Source organism: Propithecus coquereli, unplaced genomic scaffold, assembly GCF_000956105.1.
Source record: "Propithecus coquereli isolate 6110/MARCELLA unplaced genomic scaffold, Pcoq_1.0 Scaffold6, whole genome shotgun sequence".
NCBI lineage: Eukaryota > Metazoa > Chordata > Mammalia > Primates > Indriidae > Propithecus > Propithecus coquereli.
Genome location: NW_012151951.1, coordinates 14,212,323 through 14,225,491, shown reverse-complemented (window position 1 = coordinate 14,225,491; position 13,169 = coordinate 14,212,323). Strand labels below are relative to the sequence as shown.

General features: G+C 38.5%; 1 protein-coding gene across 2 annotated transcripts in view; it reads left to right on the top strand.

Annotated features, from left to right (window-relative positions):
* NXPE4 (neurexophilin and PC-esterase domain family, member 4) overlaps nt 1-10,125 on the top strand; it is a 34,679-nt gene extending 24,554 nt beyond the window's left edge. The window contains exons 2-5 of one of the 2 annotated variants that reach the window (XM_012659183.1): nt 3,953-4,222; nt 5,181-5,242; nt 6,616-6,822; nt 9,584-10,125. In XM_012659183.1, the coding sequence (XP_012514637.1) occupies nt 5,203-5,242; nt 6,616-6,822; nt 9,584-10,119 (783 nt within the window). In that variant the 5' untranslated portion in view covers nt 3,953-4,222; nt 5,181-5,202 and the 3' untranslated portion in view covers nt 10,120-10,125. Of the gene's footprint in view, nt 1-3,952; nt 4,687-5,180; nt 5,243-6,615; nt 6,823-9,583 lie in introns of both variants that reach the window. The other variant, XM_012659182.1, reaches the window with a different exon arrangement.
* Nucleotides 10,126-13,169: the final 3,044 nt, after the last annotated feature.

Here is a 13,169-nt window from a genome sequence, read left to right as displayed (position 1 = left end):
AGGTTTTTTGGTGGAGTCTTCAGAGTTTTCTATACATAAGACATGTAGTCAGCAAACAGACACAATTTAAGTTTTTAATTTCCAATTTAGATGTCATTTATTTCTTCCTCTTGCCTAATTGCTCTGGCTAGGACTTCCAGTACTATGTCAAACAGAAGTGGTGAGAGCATCCTTCTCTTATTCCTGATGTTAGAGGAAAAGCTTTCAACTTTTCACCATTATGTGTGATGTTATCTGTGGTTTGTCATATACAGGCTTTACTGTTTGGAGGTACATTCCTTCTGGGACATTATGAAATACATATTTGGTCTTCATCCCTATTTCCTGGCATACAATTCCTAAAATCCTTGGAACTTCCAAAGTGCTTTTTGTATTCGAATGTAATATATTCTAATAGCTTCAGGATGGGGCCAGTCACAGGAAAGACAAAGGCATTATTGCAGGATTGAGACTTTCAGTCCCAACTCCCAACCTCAGGGGTTGATTGGGGAGAAGCGCTGAAGGTCAAATTGATCACCAATAGCCAATGGTTTAATCAATGATGCTTATGTAATGAAGCCTCCATAAAAACCCAAAAGGACAGGGTTCAGAGAGCTTCTCAATGGCTGAACACATGGAGGTTCCTAGTGGGTGGCATGCCCAGAAAGGGCATGGAAGCTCTGGGCCCCTTCCCCCATACCTCATCTTATGCATCTCTTCATCTGTATGCTTTGTAACATGCTTCATAATAAACCAGAAAATGTAATTAAGTGTTTCTCTGAGTTCTGTGAGCTGCTCCAGCAAATTACTTGAACCCAAAGAAGAGGTCATGGGAACCCCAACTTGAAGCCAGTTGCTCAGAAGTTCTGGAGGCCTTAACTTGCAACTGGTGCCTGAAGCAGAGGAATTCTTGGGGACTGAGCCCTCAACCCATGGGATCTGATGCTATCTCCAGGTAGATAGCATTAGAATTGAATTAGAGGACACTGAACTAGTATCAGTTGGTGTGTGTGGGGGGAAAACCCACACATTCGGTAGTAGAAATCTTCTGTGTTGATGGCTGTATTAGTGTGAGAACAAGGGAAAAACATGGTTTGAGAGTTTTTCCAAAACACCTTCTATACTTGATTTGCTGAGAGTTGTTATCATGAATGGATGTTGAAGTTTGTCAAATGCTTTTTCTTCATCTATTGAGATGATCATATGGGTTTTGTCCTTCATTATGCTAATGTGGGATATAACAATTATAGATTTATGTATATTGAACCATCCTTGCATCCCTGGGACAAATCTTGCTTGATCATGGGGAATGATCCTTTTAATGCACTGTTGAATTCAGTTTGCTAGTATTTTGTTAAGAATTTTTACATCTATGTTCATCAGGAATATTGGTCTAGAATTTTCTTTTCTTCTACTGTCCTTGTCTGGCTTTGGTATCAGTGTAATGCTTACCTTATAAAATGAGTTTTGAAGAATTCCCTCCTCTTCAATTTTTTTGGCAGAGTTTGAGAAGGACTTAGTTCTTTATATGGTTGGTAGGATTCAGCAGAGAAGCCATCAGGTCCTGGGCTTTTCATTGGTGGGAGACTTTTTATTATTGATTCAGTGTCCTTTTTTGTTACTAGTCTGTTCAGATTTTCTATTTCGTAATGATTCAGTCTTGGTAGGTTACATATGTCTACAAATTTATCCATCTCTTCTAGTTTATCCAATTTGTCAGTATATAATTGTTCATCGTAGTCTCTTATGTTCCTTTGTATTTCTGTGGTATCAATTGTAATGTCTCCTCTTTCATTTTTGATTTTATTTAAGTCTTCTCTCTTTCTCACTCTAGCTAAAGGTTTTTCAATTTTGTTTACATTTTTTAAAAAGCAACACTTAGTTTCATTGATCCTTTCTATTGTGTTTCTAGTCTCTGTTTCATTTATTTCTGCTCTGATATTTATTATGTCCTTTCTTCTGTTAACTTTGGGCTAGTTTGTTCTTATTTTTCTAGCTCCTCAGTGTGTAACATTAGGCTTTTTATTTGAGAGCTTTTTTCTTTTTTGATGTATGCACATATTGCTGTAAACTTCCCTCCCAAAATTTTTCTGTATCCGGGAATTTTGGTATGTTGTGTGTCCATTTTCATTTGTCTTAAGGTTTTAATCCCCCATTTAATTTCTTCTTTGTCTAGTACAACTGGAGCAGGTTATTTATTTTGCATGTACTTGTGAATTTTCTAAAATTTCTTCTATTATTTATTTCTGGTTTCATACCATTATAGTCCAAAAAGATACTTGATATTAGTTCAATCTTCTTAAATGTGTTAAGACTTGTTTTGTGGCCTAACATATGATCTGTCCTCAAGAGTGTTCTGAGTGCACTTAAGAAGAATGTGTATTTGGATGTTGTTGGATGGAATATTCCATATATGTCTGTGAGATCCACTGGTCTAAAGGGTAGTTTAAGGCCAATGTTTCCTTATTGATTTCTTGCCTTGGATGATCTGTCCAGTGATGAAAGTGGGTACTGAAGTCCCCTACCATCATTGTACTAAACTATTTCTCCTTTCAGATCTATTAGTATTTGCTGTATATATTTAGATGTTCTAATATAGAGTGCATATAGATTTACAATTATTTTTTTCTCTTGATGAATTGACCCCTTTATTATTATATAATGATGTTTTTTGTCTCTTTTTACATTTTCTACTTAATGTCTATTTTATCTGATAAAAGTGTAGCTACTCCTCCTGTGTTTTGGTTTCCATTTGCATGGAATATCCTTTCCATCCTTTCCCTTTCAGTCTGTGTGTGTCCTTACAGGTGAAGTGAGCCTCTTGTAGCCTAACATATAGTTGGATCTTGTTGTTTTTTTTTTTTTTAATCTATGCAGTCACTCTATGTCTTTTGATTGGAGAATTTAATCCATTTACATTCAAGGTAATTATTGATAAATAAGGATCTACTACCGCCATTTTGTTAATCGTTTTTTGGTTGTTTTGTCCATCCTTTGTTCCTTTTTTCCTCTCTTGCTGTCTTTCTTTACGATTAAGTGATTTTTCCTAGTGTTATGTTTTGATTCCTCACCTTTTATCTTTTGTATATCTGCTGTAGTTTTTTTTTTCTTTGTGGTTACCATGAGGCTTACAAAAATATCCTACAGTTAAATGGGCTATTTTAAGCTGATAACTTAACTTTGCATAAAAATAATCTCTACACACTTTTACTCCACCCCCAACATTTAAAATATTTGATGTCATAATTTATATCTTTTTATATTGTGTGTCCCTTAGCAAATTTTTGTAGCTACTACTATTTTTAATAGCATTGTCTTTTAACCTTCATATTAAAGATATAAGTGATTTACATATCACTATTAGAGTATTAGAGTATTCTGAATTTGACTGTGTACAGTATTCTGAATTTGACGGTGTACTGACTTTTATTAGTGAGTTTTATACTTTCATGTGTTTTCATGATAGTACATAGCATCGTTTTCTTTCAGCTTGAAGAACTCCCTTTAGCATTTCTTATAAGACAGGTCTGGTGGTGATGTACTCCCTTGGCTTTTATTTGTCTGGGATTAAACATTTTTGACTAAATTTTAGTTTTAAGATAAAAAATAATGCAACAATAAGCATTTATTCTCTACTATGCAGTCAAAAAAACATTTTCTCATTTGGTCTTCATAATTGTCCTATAAAGTAGATTTTATCACCATCATTTTAAGGTAGAAAATCCTAGGGTTCTTTGGGGTTAAATTGCTCTTCCAAAAAAGGTTAGCCAGTGAGAGGTAGAGTTACACCAACAAATTTTCTAAAGAAAAGTGTTTTGTCTATGAAACATATATGATCACAAAATCTCAGTCTCACTTAATTTTTGTACTTCTCATTATTCTATAAAACACAAACATTGGCTAACCCACCAAAAATTACTACATTAAACAGGAACATTTTCTATGGTCTCCATTCTATTTCTTGTCCTTTCAGTTATGGACTGCACTCAACTTGCCCATCTCCCTCCATCAGTGGAATTTTATCTCAAAGCCCACATGGCCTGAAGCATCACTGTGTCCAGTAATTTCAGCAGCAGAGACTGAGATGAGAATAAAGGTAATCATGGAGAAACTAAACCAGCAGATCCCTCCCAGACCTTTCACCCACGTGAACACCACCACCAGTGCTGCACAAAGCACAGCCACCATCCTCAACCCTCGACACACCTACTGCAGGGGGAACCAGCTGGACATCCTGCTGGAGGCCAGGGACCACTTGGGACACAGGAAGCAATATGGTGGGGATTTCCTGAGGGCCAGGATGTCCTCCCCATCCCTGAAAGCAGGCGCTTCAGGAAAGGTGACCGACTTCAACAATGGCACCTACCTCATCAGCTTTACTTTGTTCTGGGAGGGCCGAGTCTCCCTGTCTCTCCTGCTCATCCATCCCAGTGAAGGGGTGTCGGCTCTCTGGAGGTCAAGGAACCAAGGCTACGATAGGATAATCTTCACAGGCCAGTTTTCCAGTGGCACCTCCCAGATCAACACTGATTGTGCCCTGGTTTTAAACTCAAGTGCTGACCTGTGTCAGTACCTGGATGCTCAAGACCAAGAAGCCTTTTATTGTGTGAAGCCTCAATACATGCCCTGTGCTGCACTCACCCACATGCATTCCAAGAACAAGAATGTTTCTTATCTTAGCAAACAAGAAAAGAGCCTCTTTGAAAGGTAAATCATTATTTCTGGAGACTACCAGGGCAAATATTATGATTTGGCCTATATGTCAATCGACAGGAAAGTGCTATGAGTATATCAACTCTGGGACTCTTTAATAAGAGCCTTTTGGGAAAGGACCTGTGAATTCATTTCGGGACAGTGCCCACTCTCTTGTAGTCCCCATACTTTTTGGAAATTTAATTCTTTTGAATGAAATAAAAATATAGGCAGAAAAAAAACTAAAAGAGAATGAGAAATACCCACCTGTGTATGTGTGTGTGCACTATTCTTTCTGCATCTCAATAAATCACCTTCACACCTTCTGGGTAACTGTATCCCATGGAGTATGAGGCAAAGAAATGGAAATTTACTAAATGGCCTGAAAGTATGGGCACAGTAATTGGCGTATCACTAAGAAATAACTGAAGCACTGCATAATCTGGCTTCTTGACTGTTTCCTGATTTGGAGCCACCTGCAGATTAATTTCTGTATTTGTCTCTTTAAGGTCAAATGTGGGTGTAGAGATTATGGAAAACTTCAATGTGATTAGTGTCTCCAAATGTAACAGTAAGTGCTCCTGTGTTTGGTGGGTGGTGGTTAGTTCTAAACCCATTTAAAGGGTTTCCTCTTTCTGATGGACTTGTTCACTGTTTCAGTCCTCTCAGCAGTCTGCTCATCTGGTTTGTCTAAGGTGGACCAAGAGACCAGTTTCTTAAGTGAGGCAATAACTGGAATCACTGGGATATAATGGACCTCTTATAGTAACTGTAACTGTCATTATCAGTTTACTCATCAGGCAATGGATTACCTGCCTATTTTACACAACAACCTTTAAGCATTAAAACCCTCTCCCAATTCTACACCTAGTTCTTACCTCTCCCACCCCAGCCCTCCCCACACCACTGCCACTACCACTTCCCACGTCACTACTAGCCCAAGAATCATCATCTGGAAGTTTCCAACCTGCCATCTAGGAGTCAGTCCACTTACTACAATTCCTCTCTCCTGGTCGTTGCCACCTTTTAAATAATTTTTAGCATACAACATAGAACTTCCACACTTATATTTACTAATTTCTCTTCAATTTCTTTGACTCCAAGCAACCTAGGAAATTCATATCTAAAATGATTTAAAGCAAACACTTTTATGTCTCTGTAAGTTAAACATTAAAAGCTTGCTAATCACTAATCCATACTGAAGTGTAAATATGTACCTATATGTATAAATTTTATTTTTCACCCCACATACAGGGATATACTCATCCCAATTAAAATATTAAACTACTTCCTTTAGTTAATGAATAATCACTGCCCCAAACCTACCATGGGCTCCTCAGCATCCTAGGCACTTAAGCCCCTCTGATTCCCAGACTCTTCAGAAACCAATGACTAAGGGGTTAATATCTGGTCCATCTTGGGCCCCCAGGACTTTCTCTGGCTTATAGCCATATCCATTCAATTGACCAGTTCCCAAGCCAAACTAGTTGTTAACTTCTTTTATATCATCTGTATTTCACTTAAAGGATTTACAGTTTGATGGTGGCATTTAAGACACTATAACAGAGTGCCAGGGGTAAAGTGGGCTAAAATGCTAGAATAATTGGGCTTCCATTACTATGCAAGAATTGATGACTTTACTTTCATAGGAAGGCTCACAAATACTTCAATTTTACCCAAAACACCATTTTTTTTTTTTCTGGAAGGATGCATGTGCTGTTATAACGAACGTTAATGGATATCATTTAGGAAATTCACATCAGAGAAAAATTTTACTAAAAAATGGCTATTCCACTAAGAGGATACACTAATAAGGCTTTTCTACCACTACTACCACCCTCATCCCCTATTAAGATGATATTTAGAAAAGACAGACGGCTCTTAATAAATACCAATGGACAATGTGATGTTTTAGAAGATCCTGTCTTGCTGATTCTTTGGCAGAAGAAACAGTTCCAATGAAAGAGAAATGCAAGCCTGGAATGACGTCCACAGTCCCCAGTGGGCATGTCTGGAAAAACACATGGAATCCTGCCTCCTGTAGTTTGGCTACAGTTGAAATGAATGAATGCCTGAGAGGAAAATCCATATATCTACTGGGAGATTCCACAGTCCGCCAGTGGATGGAATACTTCAAAACCAGTATCAAGAGTATGCCTCAGTCTAAGCTATTACTCATATCCCTTTCAGAAAATTCTTTTTCATTTCAGGGGGAGAAAGGAATATGGGAAATCTGTCTTCTTTTTCATATTTCCTAATCACAACACACCAAATTTTTCCATAAGACATGGTTCTTTCCTTTAAAAGAACACGTTAATTGACTGGAAGGGAGCCAGTGTAGAAAAAGGTTTATTCCATCCCTAGCCCTACAGAATTCACACTTTAGCATGTACCTAGCATGCTCAGAAAATTATTAATGGAGCCAAAGATAACTTAAGATATTTAATTGTCCATCTTCTATAGTTGGCATGATGATTAAGGGTGTGGAGTCTAGATCCAGCTGAGCTGGGTTCAAAATCCGATTCCTCCGATCTGGGTGATCTTGAACAAGTTCCAAAACCATTCCATCCCTCAGTATCCCCATCTGTCAACTAGAGATGAAAAGAGTACCTCCTGGTAACATATACATTACATACAGAATCCTGTTTATTACAAAATAAGTTCCTTTGGTGTCAAGTATTATCATTATCTGAAAGGACAGATGCCAGGAGCAAGGTAGTGACTTTGCATCAGGTAGGCATAGTTAAAAGGATGGGCTTTGGGGTCTAATAGACCTAGACTGTGCCACTTAGAAACAATGACCTTGGACATGTTATTTATTTTCCCTGCTTCATTTTCCTCATCAATCAAGTAGGACTAATAATAGTACCTGTTATTTGTTTTGAAGATTAAATGAAGTAATGGATATAAAGTATTTAACACATTATAAGGCACATGGGTTCATAGAAAGTGCTCCCAAAATAATATCCATTGCAATTATTATCATAAATAATTAATGCCAGAGTCAGGCTAGAATCCTAGTCCAGTTTTTCTATTTACTAAACCAAGAGAGCACACCAGTAATAACTCAGAAGGCACTAGTAGACCTTAGCAATCTCACCTAGAACCATCACTGCCTGCCCCTCTGTGTCCCTGGGCCCTGGCTCTCATTACTGAGAACAATGCAGAGGCTATGGCTTTGACCTGGCCTTCCTGCGATGAGGCCACTCGTGATCTCAAACTTAGAAGGGAAGTTGATCTGATAAAAATGGGGAAATTGGTAGGGCCTTGGTTCTACGTTATAAGGAGAATTCTCAACAGAAAGGAAGGTTTTAAATTGTGACCTCTGGTAACTGACTACACTCCTTGAGACCTCAGTTTCCTCATCTGCAAAATTAAGGGTCTAGTGATAACCTTTGGTATCACATTCTATAATGGTAGGTCTCTTAAATCATATAAAGTACTGAGTTATTGAGTTACCTGCCTTCTTCAACTCTTCTTTTAAGCTGTGGTAGGAAAATATCTGTTGTACATTTTATTAAAAGTTAAATTCCATGGCCAGTGTGTGCTTTGGAAAAGAAAACTGAAATAAGTTGGCAGCGGAGTGAAGAAAATAGTTCTACAGTTTTCCTCCAGCCAATCTCTGTTTTCCAACCTCACTGGGTTAAGACTTCAAATGTAGCCCTTTACTTCTATAATAAGATGGTCCATGTTACAAAGCTTCAATAATCCTTCTCTACACGTTTCCCTCAGAAGTTCCAGCTACAAAGCAGCTGGCTCTGTCATTCTGATAAGGTTCTCATTGATATGACGAAAACCAGAAAGACTTCATTTTATTCTACTCATATTGTGCTTACTTTCAGAAGTGTCAAGAACAGGTAGACCGGGCCGGGCGCAGTGGCTCATGCCTGTAATCCTAGCTCTCTGGGAGGCCGAGGCGGGTGGATTGTTTGAGCTCAGGAGTTGGAGACCAGCCTGAGCAAGAGCAAGACCCCGTCTCTACTAAAATTAGAAAGAAATTAATTGGACAACTAAAAATATATAGAAAAAAATTAGCCGGGCATGGTGGCGCATGCCTGTAGTCCCAGCTACTCGGGAGGCTGAGGCAGGAGGATCGCTTGAGCCCAGGAGTTTGAGGTTGCTGTGAGCTAGGCTGACGCCACGGCACTCACTCTAGCCCGGGCAACACAGTGAGACTCTGTCTCAAAAAAAAAAAAAAAAAAAAGAACAGGTAGACTATTTTCACAAGAATTGGGAGGAACTTCAAGTTTAAATGTTGATTCTGTCACTAACTGTGTAATCTTGGGCAAGTCATTTCCTCTCTTGGTTTTCTTTTCTATAACACGGGAATTAAATATGTATATAAGGATCTTTGAGGTGAAAGGATATATCAGTCTAAATGCTTCGTAAACTGTAAAGGACTTCACAAATGAGCGGTAATGCTATTATTATTACAGATGATGTAATCAGTACCATTCAATGCATATGTGAAGGAAACGCAAAAGGAAGGAATACAATCTCAGTCTTAAGGGAATTTACAGAGTATTTGGGGAAATAGGTTTACTTGTTTTTTTTAATGTAAAAACCATCATAAGTTCCTTTCTCCATCATCAAATGAGCTTAGTCTACAGTTAACAAAATATACAAAATTAATAGGTATTATTCACCTCCAGTGAAGTTACTGCAATACCTTACCATCTCCAGTGCATTTGATTCCACATGATTCTAAAAGGGGGCATACATAATTTCTTAAATTTGTATAATACTTTTGATTGTTCAAACAATTTTCAAAACCATCCCCTCATGTAAGCCTATAATAAATCAGACATGATTAGTTTAATTATAAAGATCAAATCTTTTCTCCTACTTTATGACTAGTCAATCATGGTAACTTTATTCTCCTTTCGTTTTGGGATTGCCTATTCGTCATCAGCACTGAAGTCAGTGGATCTGCATGAGTCTGGAAAACTGCAGCACCAACTTGCTGTGGACTTGGATAGGAATATCAACATCCAGTGGCAAAAACATGGTTACCCCTTAATTGGATCGCTAACGTATTCAGTCAAAGAGATCGAGTACATCGCCCGGGCCATTGACAGAACTGGAGGAGAAAAAAATACTGTCATCGTTATTTCTCTGGGCCAGCATTTCAGACCCTTCCCCATTGACGTTTTTATCCGAAGGGTCCTCAACGTCCACAAGGCTGTTCAGCGTCTTCTTCTGAGAAGCCCAGACACCATGGTTATCATCAAAGCAGAAAACATCAGGGAGATGCACAGTGATGTGGAGCGCTTTAGTGACTTTCATGGGTACGTTCAGTATCTTGCCATAAAGGACATTTTCCAGGATCTCAACGTGGGCCTCATTGATGCCTGGGATATAACAATTGCATATGGCACAAATAATGTACACCCTCCTGAATATGTAGTCAGAAATCAGGTTAATATATTGTTAAACTATATTTGTTAGATAACACGTATGTCTGAAATTCATTTACTTCAGTAAAAAAAAAAATGTATTATTGAGTGTCTGCTAACAGGCCAGATGCTGTGTGAACTCCCAAGTAGCAGGAGCAGAGAACCTACACTACTGCTGATTCATAAGCCTCCGGTTAAGCTAAATCAGGAAGGTCTAACCTGGGCTTCCACTTAAAAATGGAACTATAAGAGGTGCTAGTTCACCATTGATTTTTATGGTTGAGTAGTAGTACTTCATGGTATACATATACCACATTTTATTAATTCACTCACGTATGGATGGGCACTTGTGTTGTTTCCACATCTTTGCCCTGAGTGGAGCTAGAGTCCATTCTACTAAGTGAAGTATCACAAGAATGGAAAAACAAGCACCACATGTACTCACCATCAAATTGGTACAAACTGATCAACACTTAGGTGCTCACATGGAAGTAATATTCACAGGGTGCCGGGCAGGTGGGAGGGGGGAGAAGGGGATGGGTAAATTCATAACTAATGGGTGCAGAGCACACTGGGGGATGGGCATGGCTTGGGCAATGCAAAGGCAATATATGTAACCAAGATGTACCCCGACAATATTCTGAAATTTTAAAAAACTAAATAAATAAATAAAATCGCTTTTGATTAAAAAAAAAGTACTAAAAATATTCATGGATCAGAATATTTGATCATGAATATTCTTGATCAGAGCCATGCCACTCTTCACCAATGGGAAGTGAGGACACCTATGGGTAAAAGTTCTTCTCTCTGGCGCATGAAAATCCAGAGCAATAAAGTAATTGTAAAATAAACATTTGGAAAAATAAAAGACCCATTTCCTTATTTCTACTACCAAAGACAAGCTTAAGATGATTTCCAAGTGAGAAGAAAAGTCTTGTGAGGCAATTCTCCCAGTCATAGAGAAAATTCTAAGCAAAGACCCCTGGATCCTGAAAACCTTTGACTTTTCTCTCTCTATAGGAATTCCCACAGCTCCAAGCTGACTCTGTAGCATTTATAGGATTTATGGCTCTGTGGATAACACAAGTTAAAGCATAGTGCACTAGAATTCAGGGAGCTGGGCTTTAATCCTGTCGCTACCCATCATTTTAAAACTTTGGATAGGTCACTTCAGCTCTCCGGGCCTCACTTTCCCAAATGAATGGGTCAGTCTAAGATTTGTGATCTTCAAACCTTGCTCTGTGCAGCTCTGGGTGCCACAGGTGGTACTCTGGGCACTGCCTTGAGGGACAGGAGTCAGGAGAGGCCTGTGGAACAGAGTCCCAGTCCTACTACCACTCAGTAGTCCTATTACCACTTCAGTTAGAGTATCAGCCACTCTTAACTGTATGTGTATTGGACTTCATTCCACTGTTTAAAACACGCTTGAAAGCCATTAGGTAGATAATCAACAACATTGTTCCTATAATCTACACTGTAGGTTAACATTTTAATCACCCTCATTTGCATTTTAATAGGCCTTCCCAAGACTTGACCAAAAAGGAGTGATGGATATGAGAATTTCAGATGAGCAATGTAATTATTATAAAGCAATTTGGTATCATATTCTTCCTTAATTTTGTGCTCTTCATCATGCCCCAGATACCACTTGGCCCCGACCTACTCTTGCTCATCTGGGAAAAAACAATTATAAGAGGATATCTTAAGTCTGTTTATCCAGTTTCCTTTCAGCAGGAGATAATATAGTTTCTATTTATTTGCCAATGAACCACAATTCATAGTTCAATGCCTAGTATACACACAGATGGTCAAAAATATGTATTAAGTCCCTATCGTGTGCCAGGAACTGTTCTAATCTTTAGGGATACAGTGGTCAAAAGACACATGAAATCTCTGCCATCAACAATTTTACATTCTAACAAAGGAAGAAGATAATAAAAAACAAAGATATAAAATGATTCCATAATCAAGTCATATGAACAAAGCATATAACAGACATGATAGAGTGACAGCGTGGTGGTGATGGTGGTGACTAGTCAGGGCAGTTGGAGAAGCATCTGAGAGGAGAAACACTGCAGGTGGAATCACAGTGAGGGGAAGGAGACAGCCAGGAGACAACAGGGACAAGAGAGAGCCCAGAGAAGTTAGAGAGAAGAGCTGGGGCTAGATCTGGGATGGCCTGGTAACCTGTGGGAAGGAGTTTGAATTTTATTCTAATTACAATGGGTGAGTAGTTGAGGGAGAAAGTGTTATTCAAACACTCACTTTCTTTTGTTTCTGTGACACAACTGTCTTTGTGTTTTCCTCGTGCCTCCCTAGAGACTCTTTGCCTTTCTCCTTTGCCAATACCCCTCCATGTCTTGGCCTCTAAAGTTGGAGTTCCCTGGGGTTCGTTCCTACACATCTACTTTGTTTGCTCTAGCTCATTTTGGGTGATATCCACTCCCTGGTTTAAGTATCATCTACGATTTCAATAACTTCCAGATATTTGTCTCTAGCTCTGATCTCTCCACTGAGCTTAGGACTTGCATATCCAACTGTTTATTTAACTCCCCATTTATCTATCTCGAAGGCATCTCAAACTCAACATGATCAGAGTAGAATTCTTGGTTTGTATCCCAAAATATGTTTGTCCCTAGTCTTCTCCAATTCAAAAAATGTTTCCAAGACCCACACAGTAGTCATAAATTATCCTTGATTCATCCATTTCTCTCATTCCTTTCAAAGTTCTGCTGCATTTTCTTACAATACATGTAGAGAATCTTTCTCCTCTTCTCTATCTCCATTGATACCTCTTTCCTGGACTGGAATAACTAGTCTTTCTGCCTATAATCTTGAAACAGAAGTTATTCACATAGTAGCCAGATTCAAATTTTTAAGATGTGAATGAGATCATTTTACAACCCCAGGGGAAAAAGGAAAAAAAAAAATCTCTTTAATGGTTTCTAAACTCCTTCCCATGACCCATGGCTGGGTCCTTTTTGTCACTCCAGTCTCAGATAATTTTTCCTGACCACACAATCTTAAAGTAGGTCTCTCCATCTCCCCATTATTCATAATTACTTAATTACATCACCATGTTTTCTTTTCATTAAGTGTATG